We start from the raw sequence: 23,778 nt of genomic DNA on the forward strand, positions 1-23,778 counted from the left end.
GAGGACGGCTGCTTGTGTTGTGGCCGAAACGTCGTGAGAATTATATTTTACTATGTTAAATTTTTATTATTTTATTATTTCCCTTCTACGTGACTTCACCGAAAGAACCAAGACGATAGCTGTACACTGTAGTATTAAACATCGCATTCATTGTCACACGAGTGCTGCAGGAGGAGAAGGAGAAAGCAAATGTATCCAGGGACAACTAAAACCCTCCCTGCCCACCCCGCCCCGCTCTTATTTTTGATTAATCCAGAACCATCAGACCACGCACGTTGGGGGGGGAGATGGTGGTGGAGATTATTGAAGTCCCCCAGGCCAGTAGATCTCCGGGATGTGGTCAGCCCTTGAGCGTGCTCTAAATGCATTTTTAGCGTGCCAAAGGGTCATTAGTCTTCTTGGCAGGTGCATCCATTGTAATTAAATCCTTGGGATGGGTTCCGGGGCAAGTGGAAAGCGTTTTGTTTGTTTGCTTTGAAAAAAGAAAAAGCTGTGTGCCCTTCTTGGCACGATGACGGGATTAATATTTTAGATGGATGCATTCCCGCTTAAGGTTACTTCAGCGCATTGTGGGTGAAGTGCACACGGAAAAACTGAATACCTGTTTATCTTGAGAGTAATTAAACATACATCTAACATTCCTTAGGGCATTGTTTTTTGTGGTTATATCTAGCATATACGTATTGAGACTTTTTTTTTACTCATGATGAAGACCTGGGTCTTAAACACCCTCGCTCAAAAGGGTCCTGCTTGTGTTGTGAAGTGGTCACGTGTGTAGTGCACGACTTCCGAGACACGTCGTGTCCAGAGCTTCTGGGCACAACACTGGCCGTTATACACAACGTATCTACATGGCGACACGTAGCCGACCCTTCTACACAACCTCATCGTCGGCGTCTTAACGACACAGCTGTCTGACTAGCGTAGCGACGACGACGATGAGAGCCGTGCAGAGGATCGGCCATGCGGCCAGACGACGAAGAGAGATGATGGCGAGCAGCAACGCGGCCAGGACCCAGGACACACAACAGCCCCGAACCTCTGGTTCCGTCCCCCTTATATACCTCCCAATGTGGCCAAGCCCCGCCTCCGGCCACGCCCCCTTCCAGAACCTTCGAGCAGGTTCCCGGAACTTTCCGACTGACTCCGCCTTTCACCTTCACCCCAGATATGCCCCCCTTCTAGGTAGTCATTATATAACTTACCCCTCCAGGTCGACAGGTGGTACCCTGTCATTACACATGCACTCACGAATGCCAGTACGTGCTAGGCTACTAGAGTACGTACTAGAGTACATACTGGCGTGTAGAACAATGGTGAGAGGGGTCGAGGGGCACCGAATCGGTTCAGATGAAATAAAAAATGCGCGTAGTTTAGTTTGAATGGCTTAGACAGCCAAGGACACGTCCTCAAAAAATTGCATACACCGGATAACGTGTATAGCTTTAGAACTACTAGTGCACACATCTGCATCAATTCTAATTGTTTATTCTAGATTTGAAGCTTTCGTGACTGCAATGATTCATATCCTTAGGTTTTTTCGGTAAAGTCACGTAGGTAAAAACATTAAAAAGTAAAATAAAATAAAAAAAATAAAAAATAAATATACAAACACAGACATAATTTCAACCGTGATGACGGTTACAAACTGAGTAATCATTGGAAAGATGTGATTAACCATGCAAAAAAGATTTAACTACACTTATTTGCCAATCGTATTTGACAGACAACCATTACTGTTTTACCATGTTTAGTGTTGGTCTCCCTATTACAGGTTGAGTCACAAACCGCACCTCTCCATAAGGCTCAGCCTTTGTTATGCAGTCTATTCTTAGTCTCAAGCCTCACCTTACCATATTAATTAATAATAAAGATGCGGCCCATGCCCCCACCACCTTCTCCAACCATTATATAAACGCAGTGGTAACTCCTGAAATCTCTCATTTACTTGATACAGCTGTCGTGGCTGTGACGGTACCACTTGAAGACGGAAGCTTGTGTTGCCTCCGAAACGTCGTGATTTTTTTTAATTTTACTTTTTAATGTTTTTACCTACGTGACTTTACCGGAAAAACCTAAGGATATAATTCTAATTGTTACAAAGATTGAAATAGTGTCGTACACTCCCTCGTGTTGATGAATGTATCAAAAATGTCCTGCACATCTTAAATCTGCTGACGCGTGTGGATTGGGTGTAGAATTACATACCTTTCTGTGCACAGCTTGGCACGCAAATATTGTTCCCGAATTCTTTTTAATGTTCTATGAAAATCGGTGTTTATATCTAATTTATGGGTACCTCTCCAGATTACCCACAATCCTGCTGAATCTAGTCCAGCTTAGAGAGGTTTTACTGTGTATATTATGCTGTTAATATGTGTGCGTGATAAGCGCGTGTGTTCACATAAACGAGAGTATATTTGCTCAAAAATAGTGACGCAGGAGCCATGGCCTTGAAGCAACAACAAAAGATTTGTTGAAAAATGTTTCTCTTCACATTTATTGTTACTATTGAACTGGGAAGCAATTAAAATCCACACAGAAGCTTTTGTTTTTTTATTGAACTCATATTGTGACCTTCGAAGGTGTGTTCCCCATTCACTCGCATTCCAGGGCAAGTGAGTTCAGATAGTTCACGTGTCAGATCGTAAATCTTACAATTTGGCAATATTGAACCGTATAGAATGGGCAGATATTGCAGTGGCTTTGAGTACAATGCTAATACACGTTTACACATTTGACGAGGTGGACTATCTTCACAATTGAACAACTATAGGCCTTGCACCAAACCTTTACTGAATTCGGGGCAATTATTTCAAGTTCTTTTTCAGTTTACAGGTTTTTTATGAAGGTCTCATCCACGCAACTTCTAGTGAATGTGTACCTTGCTGAGCCAGGCTACATCATCATCATTATCATCTGCAGTGTTCACAGCTCTCAGTCCTCTTTTCAGTCTGCTCAGAGGACAATCATCCTCCACCACAACATTCATCAGTCTGTCTACATTTAAAGTTTGGGCTTTACCAGATATCTCATCTGGCTACGCGATGACCTTGTTCGGTGTGAAAATTGTTCACCAGAGCCCACGCCACGGCAATGCTGCTGGTTGAAACCTGGCTGAATGGTGGTGGTGGTGGGGTGTCTGACGAGAACATGGTTTGTTAATCTTCTTGGTTCTTTCGGTAAAGTCACGTAGAATGGAAATAATAAAATAATAAAAATAAAACATAATAAAATAATTCTCACGGCGTTTCGGCCACAACGCAAGCAGCCGTCCTCAGGTGGAGAACAGGTCTGTCGTGAAGACAAGAGTCTGAATGGTTTGTTAATGTTGACGAGGCCTATTCTGCCTGCCACTGTGACGTTGTTGATGGATCAGCGATCACGTCACCTCTGCTAATACCCGAGTGGAGCCTTAGCTCTGTTCAGAGAGATGGTTGATCCAATAATTATGAATTCAGCCATGTGTCTGAATTCTGGTCAGTTGAACAACAGATACCTAATGTCACCATTTAACTTTCCAGCTGTTGGCCCATTGCCCAAGACCCTTCAGTGAACATTATGGTCATTCAGCCTCCAGACATAACCTCACGCCTTATCAAGTAATTAGACAGTGGTTAGAGCTATGTTGATAAAACTATACACCCACACACACTTGGTAGTATAAATATTTGATCACATCAGTTTAATCCCTCTAAATCTTAACACATGGCCAATGTGTTGAGGCCATGATAGATTAGTCAAGATTTGAGGAATCACAAACAAACGGGTGTTTGGGTGTGATTCATTAGAATGCTTCTGATATGTGCATTTGAAAATAATTCACGATTTTCGGTTATTGTGGGATTTTTCACATAACCCCAACATTGAACCGCTCTATTCATGCCACTGTCTGGTTGTATTTTTATAATGTGTGATATCTTTACGGACACCTTGTATTTATTTAGTTAAAACTGTTAAATGTTAAATTTTTTTTATCATTTAAAGAGGAACCATTTAATATTAAAGGCCTGAAAATTGCGTACACGTTTCATGTGGGTTACATTCCGACATCATGCCACGCAGGTTTGTAATTGTGCCCAAGGCAGCCCAAGCGTCTTCTCTGCACAATGTGCACATCCCTTCGTCCTGTGTTTGTATATTTAGAACGCCACGCAGCAGCAGCAGCAGCAGCAGCATTCTGCTGTGTTGATCAATGTTGGATGCAGCCAAGCGATTTGCGCTAAATGCACTGCATGTTTTGTTTCATAATCTTTCCCATTACTGTCTGCTGCATTTAATGCGGCGTTTTATGCGACCCATTTGCATAATAAACAATCGTTTGTGTTGTGTTTGTTACGAGGGGCTTAAGCAGAGCTACGACATGTGTTGCTTTAAGCCTCAGAGAGAAGCAAGCCCTGAAAACAGTCACGATAAAAAAACACAATTCCATCTCGTGTTTTTTGTTCATCCCACAGCTGATTTCATCAAAGGTCCCAAAGGCCGAGTACATCCCCAACATCATCCGCAAAGATGATCCGTCCATCATCGCTATCCTCTACGTAAGTGACACTGCCGTGCAGTAGGTTGTTTTGAAAGCAACACAACATGAATCGGTGACTCGCTCACCTCCGCACGCCTCAGCAGACCACCCCAGAGGCTTGCCACAACACTCGCACATAGTGCTGATACAAGACCCACGGTTGGTTATGGACGCCGTGGGAGATGGGCGTAAATGCATACATATGTATGGACACATGCACGCCTACACACGCGCGCACACTGGGAATTGTACATCCACATGCACACCTACACACACACACAAGCATATATCCACATGCACACCCCCACACACACACGCAGAAGCGCATATTCACGTGGGCATGAAATCTGTTGCTTTAATACGTTTGACATTTCATTCATGTGAACATGTTTATCCATATGTACTGCTGTATTTTGTAGAGCACACAAATGTGGAGTGTCGTTTTAAAATACGACGTCAGGCCAATGTGACATTGTGTCTTGCTCTTGAAGCTTTCACTGAGACAAACACTTGGGCGCATAGGCACTAATATGAGATGAGAGGAGCCCCTGATAGCTGTCAAGCCCCAGTCTTTCTGCTCGAGTGACCTCAGTGACTTGAGTCATGAGCTATTGAATGGTGCTCTCGGCTACAGGGCCAGCTCAAAATACAACAGCAGATTTAGGTGTCGTGGGTTCAATCGAGGCACACACTAGAACTTGGAGGCAAGACGTTTTATTAACTAACATCACAAACTCTTAACAATAACGGGATAACGATATAGGCTGGTAACCCACCGTTCCTATACTTAACTATAAACACTCTTTGGTTCTTTCAGTAAAGTAACGTAGGTATAACATAAAATAAATTAAATCACGACGTTTCGGGCGCAACACAAGCGTCCGTCATCAGGTGGGACAACCACAGCAAGAAACAATTGCTGAAGTGGGCAAAAGGCTGCTGCAACAAGAGGCTATATAGGTAAGAGAGGGGGGTGAGGAGCAAGGGAGGAGAGACAGGGAGGGTGGGGGTGTGGGGTAGGGGGAGTGGAGGCTACAAGTAAGACAAATGATTTAATTTATTTTATTTTATACCTATGTGACTTTACCAAAAGAACCAAAGAGTATGGATCCGTGCAGTCACGAAAATCTAGATTCATAAACATTCGGGGAGATTTTTCGATTTAAAGCTTTCGTGACTGCAGGGATTCATCTTCTTGGTTCTTTCGGTAAAGTCACGTAGAAGGGAAATAATAAAAGAAAGTAAAAAAAATATATTTTTATTATTTTATTATTAAAGTCACGTAGAAGGGAAATATTAAAAGAAATGTTTTTTTTTATTATTTCCCTTCTACGTGACTTTACCGAAAGAACCAAGAAGATGATTCGGGGAGATGGCTATTTACACTCTGTATGGGACAACTACTAAACCGGACCAGGACAGCCAACACGCTGCCTGGGCCACGTGTGCGATGCCCAGAGACCGAGGATCACTTCTAGATTTGAAGCTTTCGTGACTGCAAGGATTCATATTCTTAGGTTTTTTCGGTAAAGTCACGTAGGTAAATTTTTTTTATTATATAATAGTAAAATAAAAAATAAAATAAAATCACGACGTTTCGGAGGCAACACAAGCTTCCGTCTTCAGGTGGAACAGTCACAGCACGATGGCTGTATCAAGTGACCACGAAGGTTTCTTCCTAGCCAGGACCAACCCCGGTCCTCCCCCCCCCCCGGGGCTCGGATTTTATCCGCTGTGGCGTGGACAGGCCCCGCCCTTGGCCACACCCCTTTTCCAGATCCTTCTTGAGGGTTCAGGACCCACATCACGTGTTCCTCTCACCCTCACGGAAAAATTTTACAGGGCTGCACCTGTACCTTTGCTTTATTAATTCTAAAAAATGTTTTGAAAAAAGAATTGGCATTACAGCACACAGAGCTGCCCGCGAGAATAACTGGACATTTTGTCCATTAAAAAACATCGGGTGCTCTCCGATTCTATCTGTCTCAATGAGGTAATGGAATCTGCTGCCATCTTGAAGCAGGTATCTGCCTTCTTGCAGGCCGGGGTGGAGGGGGTCACATAAATAAATAAATAACGCACTTCCTGTGCCGATGAGGGGCCAAAAAGATCTGTCTGGCTCCCTTGGATTTCTTCCTCCAATTCTCTTGTCAAATGCTCATATAAAGCATTGATTTTTAAAACCAAAAAAAGATTACCATTTTTTTTCTCACATTCCCATTTTAAGGCCAAGCAGCCGTATGTGAAATGTAACCCAAAACATATTTGACATTTGGCAGTACTTGGCCCAAGTTTTCTTATTGTAAAGGTAAAAAGGTAAAAAAAAAATTAGTTCAAAAGTGATTGAACCTCAGGTTATATGGACAATTTCGCCGACTAAAAACATTTAAAGATGAGTGTTTAACATTACAATAACGCCCGAGGTATGTCAGCCAATTTCCCTGCTAATTTGTCTTTTATACCCTTGCTTAATGCAGCTGTGGAATATTTTCCATTAAGCTCCGGTATTCTTGCATTCTGCCGGCCCTTGCATATTTCAAGCGTTCACGATTTATGCTGGTATGGCTGAGCTCTCTCTAGACCACGGTTTGCAGAACTTTTGGCTCCAAGGCATCTCAAAATATCTGCACAACAAACCCCCCCCCCCGCGCCCGCACCACAAAACCTCACATGCTGAGCAATATAATCACGGCATGGGCCGCTGTGCTGTCTTGTTTGAAGTGATAGTTGAGTTGCGTGTGCAGAGGTTACATAGAACGCGCCGCTGAATGATCCGCTCACGAACAAGCACATTATAAGGGTCGCACTCACTACACACACAAAAGTGCTTGCCACAAATGAGCCGCAATGCATCACTGATCTCGTCAAGGAGCATAAACCATCATCACGCGAACTCTGGCCATGTTCGTTGCAGCGGCTCTTGGCTCAGCCGTCGAACAAAGCCAGTCACTGCATCGCGAGCTTTCAGATATGCTTTTTCAGCCGTCTGGAACGTTCTTCCTTCCGATATTGGGAAGCCACTGGAGCTATGCAATTTTAAATCTAGATTGAAGACTCACTTCTTTAGAGCTGCTTTTTCTGTTTAGTTTGTTGTCTTTCCCCCGCACCTCCAATTAGCACGGTTGGCTACATGTGGTGCGAAAGAAGTTCAACATGCAGCACATACAACAATGTGGCGTGAAGGGACAGGTTTTAGATTTTCTCCGGGCAGGGCACGGGGTCATCGCTTTGGTCCACTAAACGTGGTTTTGAGAGTTCTGTGCTGCTCTTGGCTACTGGGTCAAATGTTCAGTGTTAAATGCTGACTTTCAAGTGAAATCCTTTATGTAGAAATAAGGTCATGCCAGGCATGTAATCAATAGCTCTCGGTGACGTCAAACCAATACGCACGCACACATGCACTACGGAACTATTTATATACACAGATATCAAATATTTTTCTAAGTATTGTGCTATAATTACAGCTTACATCAATGTAAATAATGCATTACTTACACATGTCCCTAGTTATGGTATCACCGTGTAAACAATTGTTCAAATGCCTTTCCTGTAATGTGCAAAACATGCATGTATTTAAATCATTCGTATGAACTTTTTACAAAAATGTTGCAGTACACAAATCATTAGTTGGGTTTGCTTCCCAACCATGCATGCTCTCCAGTAAGCCCTTTAAATCTGGAATAGTAGAGCTTTCTGGATTGAGAGAAATAACCTTGCAAAGACACGACCGCGAATACGAGTACAATCCAGCTTTTCTGGAAGCCAAGAGTAGCCATCTGGCCAGTACAGCGTTAAATGTTTTATCGGTGCGATTCAAGGCAGGATCTCAGAAATTCTCTTTGCGATATTGATTTACCATCAATGGAAAAAACGGGATATGTATTTTTTGGTTCGGAAGCCCTACCCTGATCAGGTGCACCCTTACTTGAAAGAGCATGCGGCAATGTCCCAGTGCTAACGAGACAACTGCCGGCAGTGTCTAGGTGGAATTGTGAGACCTTTCATGCAGATAATACTATTCGCATTGCATTAATGTACTTGTGTATGTATAAATGCGTACAAGCCGTGTATCAATCCACTACTGGATGAAGGTATCCCCTACGTCGTATCAGTCATGGGGGGTTGTTTGTCCGTATCAGCAGACTATCTGGTGATACTGCTTTAGGCTGTGGTGCACTAATAACAAAAACCTCATCACATTCGTCTTTAACACTAAAAACAAGTACACAATAGGCAATGTATCAGGCAATGGGCCTTCTTCAGAGCACACAGAGAGGTCAGGGTGGTGTTGACATGCGTCAACACGTTGGTCATTGCGAGTTGGTGATGAAGGGGTGGCCTGGGAGTAGTTGGGATATCACTCGTGGCAGGTAATTAGACCTCACAGAGTAGGGCAGTAACCACTGCGCCACCGCATAACATTGCATTCACATAATAATAATAAAAAAACAAAATTTAATTGGGAATATTTAAACGAACTCTCGTTATCGCTTCCTCACGGTTGTGCTGTAAAATCACGTTCATTTTCAAGAATGCACTTGGCATCATTTTAATTGACAATTGCCACCATTAATTCATTTCGTGTCTACAATAGTAAGTCAGTTCAACCAATGGTGACCATTCGTGGGCCCAGGCCCATGCACGACCGGTAACGCCGCTTAGATCATCAGCTGTGCGCGCGCCTCCTCTTACAGACGACATCGGAGCTGATGATTTGTAATTTGCTCCAATGTCAACACAGATAAGAGTTGTGTTCTGGTCCTGGTCACGGTAGCACCACTTCCTGAGGCATGCTTAACAGCGGCCAACACCAATATGGAGGCAGTTGAGGCCATCGCCAAATTACTCCCGGTTCTAAAGAAAGCTGTCTCAAAGACAATGCATATAGTACCAGAGCATGTTTTCGTTTATATCTTCACAACAAGTATGTGTGGTTAAAGCAGACATGATTCCTTGCAAAGGGTTTTCTGTTTGGTGTTTAAAAAGCAATCCTACAATATGGATGATATTGGTCGCAAAAGCCTACGTGTGAAAATGTTTTAACATCTTAACACCTGTTTTATTTTCAGAAAGGGTAAAACCTATTCTTATATTTTGATACTGCCAAGAAAGGTCCCATGATGTAGCTGCTGACCCCGAGCTATAAATGCCCTGATAGTGACATTGTCTTTGTGCTGTTAGCATTTTGGCGTTCTCTGGTCGAACACTGTTTGAGACTAAGTTCTAATGAAAGCTGTCTCTGGTATGGACCAATCAGTTTCAAAGACAATGCATATATTACCAGAGCATGTCTTTTTTTGTATGTTCACCACACGTATGCGTGGTAGGTGTGGTTAATGCAGACACGATTCCGTGCAAAAAGGTTTCTGTTCGGTGTTTTAACATCTTAACACAACTGTTTTATTGCCAAAACCAATTCTTAAATTACCCACGGTTCTTTCTGATCCAGTAATACTTGCCACAATCAGCAAATTCGTAAACATTTGTGCTCTACTTTTTCATTGTAGTTTAGCCCTCCTGGACCACCTCGGGTTTTGATTATGCACGTTGATGTTACGGGACATTGCAGTGCTGCAATAGTGCTGGATCAACTGCAGGAGCTTTGAGATGGAACAAAGAGTAATGGATATTTAGCTTTTTTGGCGGCAGCAAACGAATCGCGAATTATGCTCGTAATTCACTTGTATACGTTCCACTGCCCTTACGCACTTCCATTATCTGTCTACCAGCACAACTAGTATCAAAAATTACACCAATAATTTTGAGGGAAGCAATGGGAGGGGATTTGGGGAAATTACAGGCAGACACGCTGTCAGCCTCAGGGCTCAGAGGATTGCACTGGATTCAAGCTTACCCGTCCGCTACAAATGTTTATTAAGTCCGGATTTGATAGCAATTCATATCTCTAGGCAAAGCCGCCTCACAGCAAGAGAACTTTCTATCATGATTATAAGAATTATAGGAGCTAAGGGCATTTTATATATATATGATGAGGTCAAAAAAAATTAATGACATTTGATGAAATGCAAAACATTTTTTTCTGAATATTTGTTTTTCTCTTTTCTATTTTTAGGACCATGAGCATGCAACCTTTTCTGACATTTTAGGTAAGTGCTGAAATATTTTTTCCATTCTTTTGAAAACGTATACAAATGCTCCATAAATTTCGATTTAAAGCTTTCGTGACTGCAGGGATTAAATATTCTTGGTTTTTTCGGTAAAGTCATGTAGAAAAAAAAATACAAATAAAACATAATAAAATAAAAATATAAAATAAAATAAAAATATTATTTTCCTTCTTTGTGACTTTACCGAAAGAACCAATAATATGAAATGCTCCATAATAGAGCTTTTTTGGGTTAGAGCGTGTTAATATAAATGTGTCGTTAAACCCGCCACCACCCGACACAGCCAATTAGTAAGGTTTGTCACGTAAACAGAACGTGCTAATTTGTTACTAGTACAGCAACAACTGGTGTGTTGGAGAGAAAATCCACACCATTTATAATTGTGATCTAACCCACAGAAACCTATATTATGGATGATATTGGTCGCGAAAGCCGACATGTTATACAAATGCTGTTGACGCATTTTAATGTGCTGTTCCATTTGCATCTAAGGTGTTCCAGCACTTCCTTGCTTTCCAAAACAAATCGTTATTGCGCTCGATAGATATTCGAGTTGGAGGGCTGTTTAATTTGTTCAGACAATTAACAAGGAAATTACATTTCAACACAATCACGGGTACGAACTAGGCACCGGAGACAAAAGAGGTCATTAAGTAGCTGCAGGCCAAAGTGTAGGTCATCGTACATCTTTCATCTCCATGTTAATTTGTGTTGATTGAACTTTTTTGCAAATACTCTGAAGCGGGCGGTGCAGCACCAGAATGCATACACTCCACGTGACGCTTCGCGCATCAGCTCAATCAAAACATTATTATATTTCCCTGCCTCTCTGCTTTCATGCACTGGCTTTTCCGTCATTTTGTTAAGCCGTAATCTGATGGTATTCAGAACATTGCTAGGCAACGGGCATTTACCCTTGCTGGTAATCTGGTGATAATCTGCCGAGCTTCATCGGATTACTGCATTTTATTTATTAATTTAAAATAGCACTAACAGCAATGCAAGGGTTACCACAAAATTAATTGTCACACTTCTATCCCTGTAACCTTTTGAATGATTCCTTCACATCTTGACATGGTTACATTTTGACATGCGGGAGAAATTTAAAGGACTTTTTGTTGTTGCAACGAACGAAGCGAGACATTCGGATGGCAGAATTCCTTCTCCAATGTGACAATGCCAGAACACTCACAGTCCATTTCAGAGTTCAAGTGGCCTGCGCTGGTCCATCATCTAAAAAGCATAAACCTGGCATTCTCAGATTTAACGTTTGGCACTCTGAAGGATTCTTTAAGTGGGCCACACATTTTGCAAACACAGTAGCCCCTAGCCAGGATGTTAACTCTCATTCCTTCTGATTGTGAGCCGCTTGTTCTACTGCTGAGTCACCCGACTTAAAAAAAATCTAGCTTTTCATGTTAGTTCAATATAAAATAAATATATATTTTTAAGTAGACGTCATTACTTTTGGAGCGCCTCTCACATATTAACATGATTGTAACACAATGAGTCAAGGGGTTTCTTATACTCTTAGTTTTTTTCGGTAAAGTCACGTAGTTAAAAATAAATAACAAAATAATAGTATAGAAATAAAAGAATAAATCACGTTTCGGGCGCAACACAAGCATCCGTCATCAGGTGGGACAACCACAGCAAGAAACAAATGCTGAAGTGGGTTTCTTATATTCGCCTGCCACCTCTGTCCATGCAGCGGCATACATGGGTTCTCCACTGTTAGTCGAACAACAGGACACATGAGGTGGGGTAAAGTGTGGGTACTGCCACCTCTTCCAACACGTGTGGCCAGTGTGGAAAGTAGGGCAACTACCCTCAAGGGGGATCTCGAGACCACCCTTTATATTATTGGACGCCCTTCAAGTCAACAGCCGCATAAGCGAAAAATTGCAAAACAAAATGCTACAGTTAAACACCTGTTATCGCACAAAAGTGGTGATTTATCTAAAGTGGTAGAGGTCGCGCAAGAACTGGCAAATGTGTGTTTCCACACAGATGTTCCATTCGCTCAGTGCCACCAGCCCGAGGAATCACAGCTCCCATGTGCCTGTGTGCGGGATCTCCGTAAAGAGTTGGTTAATTTCTGGACTTCTCAGTTCTTTGTCCCTTTAAAGAGATGGAGTTTACAGAAAGGGGTAGGGGGTTGACTGACGCGACATAGACTCCATCTCATTGAAGCAGAAGTTTTTATCCAATCAGAATCGTTTTCGTAATTATCACCTTTTAAGGTTGACGTACTATTTCATGGCCTCGGGTAGATTTTTTTGTAAAAAAAGTACGTGGATGTTTATTAAAATTACGAATGAATAATTGTCATCGTTCAGAAAATAACAAATGCAAAACTGTGGGGATGTATTTACAATATTAAGCAAACAAACACTTATTATTTATTTCAGATTTATATCCCAGGCAGTGAAAATTATGTCACCCGATTGTATTCCACTGCAGTATTTTTTTTTCAAACTCGTTACTGTGGACCGCATTCAGTTGTTGACAAAATTGGCCAAAACTCATCACCTTGATGATTTACCCCAACATTGTTAAAGGAGACATTGATAAAATGCATGAAAATAAACTTTCATAACAAGTAGATGGGACTCCTTACATGTAATTGCATACAAGACATCATTATCTATTTTGTACAATTTACACCGCAATTGTGTGTGGAGTTGAAGTTCCTCTTATTTGTTGTCAGCATCGAAATGTTTTTGCTCTTTCATAGATGAGATAGAGAAGAAGCTGAATGAATATCGAAGAGGCTGCAAAATCTGGAAGCTTCTGATTTACTGCCAGGTGAAGCTTCGTGACGCACATTAATCATTTAACACGAGAGGAATTTCAGCCCAAATCATTACCAGTGCGACATGGCTGAAATGGACTTCAAGAAAGCGTTTATTTACTTATGACTCAATAACAACCAATGACGTCTGGTCTAGTGCTATGTCTGGCATATTTATTGAACCACTGCATGGCTCAAGGATAGATTATTTCGTGTATGTTGTAATCCAGCACACAGTTCAGTGGGGAATTTTATCTGATTGCCATGCGGACAGAACAATCATGCACGCAGGCATTTTAAATGATATAAGAATACGGGATTAGTCATTAGCACAAGGATGTGATATCTGTTTACCCGGTGGCTTCATTATGCTACCATGTGCAAAGCTCATTTAAAATAAAGGGCATTGTGTGTTTGAAGAGAGGGACAATTATAGTGGGTGGTTATTTTGGCCATGAAACTGCCAGATATTTACCTTCCAACTTGAAGGGCATCATAATATATTTATTATCCACAAAGTAGATGGCCAGCTTATAAAATCTGATTATGGAACTATCACGAACAAGGGTTGTTATAACTCAAGGCATTGTTTTAATGCCTATGTTCATCACAACCAAAATGTGGTTCCTAAAACTGGACATTTATTTGGCTGACGATGTTTGCATTGTGTCAGTCGAGAGTCACATCATCATGAATATAATTAATAAATATTGTTATTGTATTCAATATTTTCAAACATTACAGTATTCATTTGGAATTTCAGAGGGCATCATGTTTGTGGCATCAGACTATCAGAAGCAATCACATTAATCGATAACTGTTCTTAAGAGTGTTTCAAAGATTTTATATTGAATATGTAATTTATCTTGTCAGAGTACAGGCAAGGCCAAGGAGCTGTATAATGTTTAATAGTGTGGATTAAAAACATTCATCGCATTGTAATAGTCTCTTGAACGCTTCGCAACTAAGGCTGAGGGCGTTCAAGTATTAGCTCTCTCTGTCTGTTTATCTATCCATCTTTGTTAATAATAATAATAACTTTTAGGTGTATGTCACGTGGTTCATGCAAATTACATCTCAGAATCGCTCACGAACCACAGACAAGCTCGCCGCATTGGCAAGATGTTAACTCTCTTGCCTAGGTATGCAGGACTGTATATTTGGGCTTTGCGTGTTCTCCCCGTGGTTGTGTGGATTTTTTTGCGGATCCTCCAGTTTTTCCTTCCACATTTATAAACATGTGTTCAGAGTGTTTGAGTGCTATACATTTCTGCATGATAAGCCACTATGTTGAGCTATCATTTGTGGCCACTGGATCTTACCTGGTATCACAACGCTAAATCTCTTACATAAAATATGAAACGATGTTCAGCCATGGTACAAAACTCATGCATGTATGGGTAACATGGGGTCACGATAATTATCGTGAAGGTAATTCAATACATATTACATTTTGATGCAAAGTTGTGTTGCTATATAGGACTCACCAGACAGAAAACCTGGCTGTTGTGTGGCTCAGAATTTAACATTTGCATCATGAACTCTAAACTAATTGCACGTTGGAAAGTCTAACACAATCCTTGGACGTGAATGATTGTTTTTTCCCCCTTGTTATTTTATGCTTTAACAGTGACCTTCGCATAATCTATAACCAGTCTTCAAGTATTCTACAGCAGTTTATTGAAGGATAACCTTTGCATTCACTTTGGCTCAATGAACATTTGTCGAATGTGTTACTAATTTTGCTCAATTTTTGTGGTCACAGACCAGACAGACACTCCGATGACTGTAAGTGGAGCGGATTGTCACGTGACACCTCAGTAATCCGATGTTGTGCTTCTGCTTCTTCTCCTTTTCACCACACAGGGAGGGCCCGGATACTTGTATCTGTTGAAGAATAAGGTGGCAACATTCGCCAAGCTGGAGAAAGAAGATGATTTAATTATGTACGTAATCAGCATTACTTAATTTATCTCCAACTTAAAATTGCCATTCTCCTCGTTGTGGAGAATATAAATAAGAGAATAATTCAGCAGGCATTTTCTCTTTCGATTTAAAGTTTTCGTGACTGCATGGATTCATCTTCTTGGTTCTGTCGGTAAAGTCATGTAGAAGGGAATAAATAAAATAATAAGAATAAAACATAATAAAATACAATTTTCACGACGTTTCGGCCACAACGCAAGCAGCCGTCCTCAGGTGAAGAACAGGTCTGTCGGAAAGACAGCGTCCGACAGACCTGTTCTTCCCTTCTACGTGACTTTACCGAAAGAACCAAGAAGAAGAGGCATTTTCTCCTTCATGAATTCATCTCTCCACATGCAAAAATAAAACGATTTCTTTCACAACCCATCATCCACACAACCTTCAAGGAGTGCACAGTTTCAGCATAATTTTCAGTGGGTTTGGGAGTTTCATAAATTTGCCATCTCCCTCGCTGCCTCCCAAGACGCTGGATTGCAGGCGCATACACGGGGATGAGCTTTTGGGCCGAGGGCGGAGGTCGCAATTGGGTACCCGATACCCGTACCCTACCCAATACCCGGCTACCCGTACCCGGCCGGGTACGGGTACGGGTACCCGTTTGCGACCCTGGTGCAGCCGGGTACGGGTAGACCGTGAGTCACTGGTGAGTAACCGTTTGTCACTCATTTTTCAACGTCTTGTCTCTTCTCACAATTCAAGTTCCTAGAATCAACCCACCCGCGCCTGCAACATGGCTTCATCCCAGAGGTCGCAATCGGGTACCCGTACCCTACCCGATACCCGGCCGGGTACGGGTAGCCGGGTATCGGGTAGGGTACGGGTACGGGTACCCGTTTGCGACCCTGGTGCGGCCGGGCACGGGTACGGGTAAGGAATCAAAACCCGTTTGCGACCTCTGGCCGAGGGCAGTGACAGCATCTCTGGTGCTCTTTGGTGCCGTCGTGCAGGTTCTGGAAGTGCCTCGGAAGCTTGATGAGCAAGATCAACACCGAGCTCAACGTCGTCCACATTATGGGATGCTACGTGCTGGGCAATCACAATGGAGAGAAGGTACCGGCCGTGGGTTTTTTCCGCGTGCGAATTCAAATACCGCGCCACAAAACACTCGGAAAGGACGCTCAGACATCGCACCTCCAACTCGATGGCGACCGAGGTGGATGTGTCAAAAGGTCGGGATACGCGAACATCTGTACAAAAATTATACGTGCACACCATGCAACAGATGGGTTAGCGAACAAAAAATAAAGCAAAGACCGCTTTAAACATGGGAGAATGCTCGAATGCGCTTTTAGAAGTGAGCTAATGTATGCGAGATTAAGAACCCACTGCTGCGTGCAAAAAGGTCGGGATTTGCGAACATCTACAGATAGTGACGGGGACATTGTGCACAGATATTACAGCGGGTATGTGGCCGCTCAATAGGCGGGGTGCGGATATGCGACGTTGTAGTGTATTTTCCCTTCCATTTGTTGTGCACGCGGATGGCGACAGGAATTCTGTGGTGTCTTGGGGGAAGTAGTAAACCTGCAACTATCATATATTATTTAAATCCTTGCAATCAAGGAAAGACTTCGATTTCAAGCTTTCGTGACTGCAGGGATTCATATTCTTGTTTCTTTCGGTAAAGTCACGTAGAAGGGAAATAATAAAATGATAATAATAAAACAATAAATTTCTCGCGACGTTTCGATTGCAACACAAGCAATCATCATCATCATCAGGTGTGAAAACCACAGCAAGAATTTTTTTGAAAAAAGTGGCGGTTTTTTCTTGCTGTGGTTTTCACACGTCGTGATAATTTTATTGTTTTATTTTTATTATTTTATTATTTCCCTTCTACGTGATTTTACCGAAAGAGCCAAGAATATGATTCGATTTTCCATTTAGAAGTATAGTTTTTTACCTTGGCATTTTCTATTTGTAATGGATTTTAATAATTTACAATTTTATAACAAGGATTTTTTTTTCTATAACAGTCACTACTGAATTATATTTCCCCAATTTCTACTTATAATAGATTCACTGAGTCATACTGTATTGTTTGGACAGTGCATAAAGAATGTACGCATGTGTTTGCCTATTTGCATACATGATGTTTATTGAAAGGATGAATACTTTTTTATTCGTTCAAACACTTCTTCAAACTATTCTTAATCAAATAAACAGCATCATTGGAACAAAACAGTTAATTTTGAAACCTAGCGACAATCACCGATTTCGCATAATATATTTACCGATTCTTCGTTTGTTCAATAAGTGCTTTAATCACATTTCATGGACGCATGCCGCAAGTTAAAAATGAACGTGTTGTGTTTAACTTTTCCTGCCTGCAGCTGTTGGACAGCCTCAAGTCTATAATGGGGCCCTATCGGGTGTCTTTTGAGTCACCACTGGAGTTGTCTGCTCAAGGTGCGTGTTGAAGCTTGTTGATGCGCTTGTGAGCCTCTAACTTCTTATTGCTGGGCAATGGCCTTCCCATTCTCATGCGGTGCTTCCTCTCCAAAATAGAGGCGTTTTGGGTTAGATCGCGTAAATATAAATGTGCCGTTAAACCCGCCACCGCCCGACACAGCCAATTAGTAAGGTTTGTCACGTGAACAGAACATGTCAATTCGTTACTAGTTCAGCACAAACCGGTGTGTTGGAGAGTAAAATTCACAACATTTACAATTCGATCTTGATTTGAAGCTTTCGTGACTGCAGAAAATCCATACTCTTTGGTTCTTTCGGTAAAGTAACGTAGGTAGAAAAATAAATAATAAATCTCGACGTTTCGATCGCATCACAAGCAATCTACTGCTGCATCTTTCTACCCGATGACGATTGCTTGTGTTGCGATCGAAACGGCGTGATGTATTATTTATTTTTCTACCTACGTGACTTTACCGAAAGATCCAAAGAGTATTAACAATTCGAGTGCGACGTTTCGCCAGTACTTACAACTGGAGTCATCGGGCGGACAGCCAGAGTTTATATTTACGCGATCTAACCACGAACATTTTTGGATAATATTGGTGAAGAAAGCCGACGTGTTAAACTGGTGCTTCGTCTGCTTTGTTTTTTTGCTGTCCAGTAGGGAGTGGCTTTTGAACTCACTCTGCGATTTCCCCTCTCTGCCTCTCTCTTCCTCTACAGCGTTCTCTTTTGTTCTCCGCTCTGTAGTTAATTGCGTATATCTCTCAATACTGAAATACCAATTTTACACGTATTGTTAACACTGGCTAAAGGTTTATTTCGCAGTCAGCAGTACCACTTGCGAAGCTATTTCATGAATTAAAATGCATAGATGCGGTATAAAATTAATGTGAAGTTAAAACCACCAAAAAGGTTAAAGAAACATTTTTGGTCAGCTTCATACTACGTTAGCACCATGCAGTTTCAACTTTACAAGTCACCATATACTGCATTAAGATATGTTGGTTAAATTAATAAATGTATCCCTTTTTTCTTCATTTTGTTTTCGCAGGCAAGAAGATGATAGAAACTTACTTTAGCTTTCGTCTTTATAAGTTATGGAAGGCTCGGCAGCATTCCAAACTTGTGGATGATTTTGACGAAATCTTATGAGTAAACGTCCAGTGTCGAAGCAAGAGATGGAACCACTGAAGGGGTTTGAAGTTTGAAAAGGAGGGAAAAGGAGAGCGCTTTTGCTCTGTATCCGTCCTCAATGAAGGCAGTTTTGTGGCCATGGCGGCTGTTGTATGTGCTCTGATGAAATTCACACCCATGCACAAGAGAAAGCCAAGCCTTAGGCCTACGTTTCTCTGCCTCGTGTCTCTTTTTAAGGTAAAATGCACATAGAATGCCCCGGAGGCATGTGCAATTTGTATTGAACATCATTGCACCAAAGCAATTGGCGGCTGGGATTTTTAGTGTGAAAACATTTAAGGAGCTTCCTCGGCCATTTGTTTGTGTGCCACTCAGAGCATCGTCCGGAAAGTGGGGCCTTTAAAGGCTACGAAGTATATTTGGAAGGTCGTTGTGCATACCAGCACACAGTTGGTGAGCAGTAGATTGCTTTTGATGGTTTTAAAGACGATGGCACTGGTTGACTTTCACGTGGCATATAAGGCATGGTGTTGAAACGTGCTGTTTAATGTACATTTTGCTACACCGTTTTTAAATACACGTTACACTACACTTAAGACACTGTCGTTAACACAGACAAAAACTACTGTTGTTGCTGCAGACAGAAACATTTTAATTTTGTGTCGCATTTACAAAAAAATACATTGGTATTTTACGTACTAAAAATACTTTAACGGAAAACGTAGGAGTATTTGTATACCGCACATTTTAGTGAATGGATATTGCACAAATACGGTTGTTTGTAAGAACAAAAAGATCTAAGCCCCGTTACAGACGTCTTGCGCAATTAAGAATTTTCACTTTTCAAAATTGTTGATGTGCATCTAAAATGGCACCGCCCCAATGACATATCTCATGGCAATAGTTCTGTTGACTTGTAAAAAAAAAAAAACCTCTTATGAAATGGATGTGCCTTTATTTAGTTTATTACTCTGGAAAATAAATATATATTACGCTTTAGCGATATTTACCAGCAAAACTAAGGCATGTTGTCCTCCCAGTTGAGCCGACAAAACAGATGCAAATCATTTGATTGTTAAGTTTGTTTCATTCACCTGCAGTTGATGTGCAACTCCGTTTAAACATTTAATATCTTTATAGACGTGCATTGTAAACTATATTGCCTATCGTTGTAAACACGTACACGCAGATACTCTCCTTTATCACACTTGTCTCTCATTAGACACAGACTAAGCATAACATAATATTGCTTGGCATGGTTATTTATTGAGATCACTTAACTGGTAGGCAATATTGATATACTGTATCGTACACACATTTCACTTCGACTTCCTAATGGGTCGAGTTTGTCATTTAGCAATTCTTAATGTTATGAAGTCTGCTGCTGATGTAATGCAGCAGAACAGTTTATATTGTTATTTAAACATCATCAGAAGTGTGTCATTGTCAGGATAACTTGTACAAGTCTCCTGAGATTAATGCCTGATCTTTTGTAAAAGTACATAACTTAGCGAGATGATTTTTGCCTTTGAAGGAGCTGTGATGTATAATGATCTATTTTGTGCTTTAATTGCCTACTCGAGTTTATGACAGAGTGCTTTCTTGTATACAGATCCTCCGTAATCACACACTTTCTGTGGCTGCATATTTTTACGATTGCTGGCAGAAGTCATCATGCGCAAGTTTTGTGTTATATATTCTATTGAAACATGGTTAATGAAAAGCACAAAATACTAATTATGGTAATAAATACAGTACTATATATACACCTGTACCTATACCTGTTTTTCGTAATTTTATCCATATTAGGCAAGCTAGCATTCCCATGATGCTTATGAACGTAACACGGTTATTGTTAAGTAATACTTCAGAATTTAACGTTTTATTGCATAGTCACGAAAAGTGTGTGTTAGGTGCTGAGCACATAACAGCGTTGCTTTTTAAAGAAATGCTGTCGTTAGGTCTGAATATGCGTTGTGGTTACAGTTGGTTAACTTTGAGTGTAGCGTCATGAATTGGAAACCATGTCTGCAAAGATAATTCAATTGAACTACACCCGTGAAGCATTACAATTGTTAAAGCAGATCTCGAATGTGCAGGATGTAACAGTGGCTGGCCCTAGCGTTGCCACCAATTTTCACAGACAGTGTTTCTCAGCCAGCCTAGATCTGTCAAAACCGTCAGTTTAATACCTCGGCTTTCGAGACCAATAATACCCACAATATCGGGTTTACTCTCCAACACACCAGTGTGCTGTTGTGTACTAGTAACAGATTTACACGTTTTATTTACGTGACAAATCTTACTAATTGGCTGCGTCGGGTGGTGGCGGGTTTAACGATACATTTATATTTACGCGATCTAAGCCAAAACTGTGTCCAACACACGTTCGATAACAATATCACCAGATATCCGTACAAATCAAAGTTCTACGCCCCAAACACGAATGCCTTGTCCAGGGTTTCTTCAGGTCAAGGGCAAAACAAAACAGCGGCAACCCATAGTTGACATTCATGAACATCATATTTCTACTCTTAGTTCTTTCGGTAAAGTCACGTAGGTAAAAAATGAAATAAAAATTAAGCAGCAAATCTGGCTGTGATGGTCCCACCTGATGACGGAGACTTGTGTTGCCTCCGAAACGTCGTGATTTTATTATTTTATTTTTTATAAATTTTAATTTCATTTTTTACCTACGTGACTTTACCGAAAGAACTAAGAGTATGAATCCTTGCAGTCACGAAAGCTTCAAATCTAGAATCATATTTCTAAACAAACAAAAATAAACCTTGACACATTTAATGAACAGAAATGCAACTGATTAATGTAACTTTCAAACGTACAATAATTCGTAGAAAGTTTGTCAAATGTTAGCACTGTATTTAAGTCTTCAAAAAGCCTACGAACTAGACCTGAAAGACTAAATGATTCGTAATATTGATACTTTTCACTTCCCAGCATCGTTTGTGGGTTTCTTTTTACTTACAAACATCGTGTGGCTACAACGTTATACATGCTTTAATTTTTAATCGTGGCTGACGAGGAATGAAAGGTCAACGAGAATGGGAAATGCTTGAATCGTATTTTATTTTTTAAATCACTTCCACCGCTTGTGGTAACACGGAGCACAGAGTGTTTCCCTCAATGTTAAGAAATAGCAATATTTTACCTGTGAATTATCGTTTGTATAATGAGTCTGCTGGATTTATCGCCTGGGTCATTGGTATGGTTTTTGGAAGAAGAAAAAACCCCGATGGACTGCGGAGTGCTGTTTTGAGGCCTAAGGACATGCAGATGCCTGTTTTCAATTGTTTGTTCAATTCTATTGTAATAAACATTGTATTTCAAATTGTTCGAACCTGTGCTCAGCGAGTACTGTTTTTTTCCCCTGTGCATCGTATTCTGGATGTTTTAGCAACGTTTAAGGACCATCGACAAAATAAGAGTGCGCTAATTCACAGCTATCAGCTGTATTTATCAAATGCAAAGCTATCATTTACAGTCAACGTTTATGCGTGAATCAAACAATGTAAAAACACAATCATTGAAAGTCGATTGCAAATCGCTAAAACCCTTGCAATTAATCATTTCCCCTTTTTGAACATAGCAAATGTACTTTTTTATGATGTGTGCCAACTGCACTCGGAAGATGACAATCTATCACAGTACTTGTGCTCACAATAGCTTAGCTAGAAGTGCCGTTAAGACATACATTTTCACTTACATTAAGCAGCAAGTATGAGTGGTTTCAAGTCTGTGCATAATAACGAGTCGCGTGCATGCACTGGGACATCCATGGCAATTCCAATTGTCATTGGTGTGCAAAAGAGCAAATCGTTCCAGAAGTGTGAAACAAGGCAGAATGCCACATTGCCTGCTGCACTCACTGGCTTTCTCAACAGATCATTCACTTTTTTTTAGATTTAAAGCTTTCGTGACTGCAGGGATTCATCGTCTTGGTTCTTTCGGTAAAGTCACGTAGAAGGAAAATAATAAAATAAGAAAAATAAAACATAATAAAAAAATGTTTTATTTTTATTATTTTATTATTTTCCTTCTACGTGACTTTACCGAAAGAACCAAGACGAGATCATTCACTGTACCTGCATACACCAGACATTGGATAATGCAGCAAAAACCCAACATGTTAAAAAATATATATATACAATGGGCGATGTTTCAGGAAATGGCCCTTCTTCATATACAGGGTGCCATGGTGGTGAGACGTTAACTACTTCGCCTGGAATACAGGAGGTCGAGGGTTCGACCGCCTGTTGTATATTTGGGGTTTACATGTTCTCTGGGCACTCCACATTTACAAACAAGCTTTGAGAGTAGTTGGCTGCTATACATTTCCACGCGATAAGCCACTTCGTTGATCTATCATTTGTGGCCAGGTCGCTTCTGTAAAAGAGCTATATAGCTTAGTAGGCCTTACCTAGTAAAATGAAATACATAGTTTTAGTTTAGCTTATTAATGATGAAATGCCTATGAAGAAGGGACACTGCTCAAAACGTTGCCTATTATATATTATTTATATTTGAAGGTATTGACGAATGTGTTGACTGTTTTTCGTGAATGAACGCTTTCGAACCACTGCCAACACCGCATCACCACTGAATAGCGCGTTACATTTGTTAATACGGTGCATGGCTGCATTCATATGAATGGCAGTACATACTGGGTTAGCCTTGCCCAAAAATAATCGTGAAATTCATTCAAATTTGTCGCCGCGTTCACTGCGGATGTCTGTTGCATATTCCATGCAATTTGGGTGTTTATTTATTGAAGAAAAAAA

At 40.9% G+C, this 23,778-nt stretch overlaps 1 protein-coding gene across 1 annotated transcript in view; it reads left to right on the forward strand.

Annotated features, from left to right (window-relative positions):
- Positions 1–22,337, forward strand: part of NSMF (NMDA receptor synaptonuclear signaling and neuronal migration factor) — a 40,077-nt gene extending 17,740 nt beyond the window's left edge. Inside the window, exons 9-15 of the mRNA XM_078603390.1 lie at positions 4,458–4,541; positions 10,596–10,629; positions 13,388–13,458; positions 15,311–15,390; positions 16,378–16,480; positions 17,764–17,839; positions 18,897–22,337. Coding sequence (XP_078459516.1) covers positions 4,458–4,541; positions 10,596–10,629; positions 13,388–13,458; positions 15,311–15,390; positions 16,378–16,480; positions 17,764–17,839; positions 18,897–18,997 — 549 coding nt within the window. The 3' untranslated portion in view covers positions 18,998–22,337. The remainder of the gene's footprint in view (positions 1–4,457; positions 4,542–10,595; positions 10,630–13,387; positions 13,459–15,310; positions 15,391–16,377; positions 16,481–17,763; positions 17,840–18,896) is intronic.
- The last annotated feature ends 1,441 nt before the right edge of the window (positions 22,338–23,778 follow it).

The sequence above is a fragment of the Lampetra planeri genome, chromosome 20 (assembly GCF_965212315.1).
Source record: "Lampetra planeri chromosome 20, kcLamPlan1.2.h2, whole genome shotgun sequence".
NCBI classification, from domain to species: Eukaryota; Metazoa; Chordata; class Hyperoartia; order Petromyzontiformes; family Petromyzontidae; genus Lampetra; species Lampetra planeri.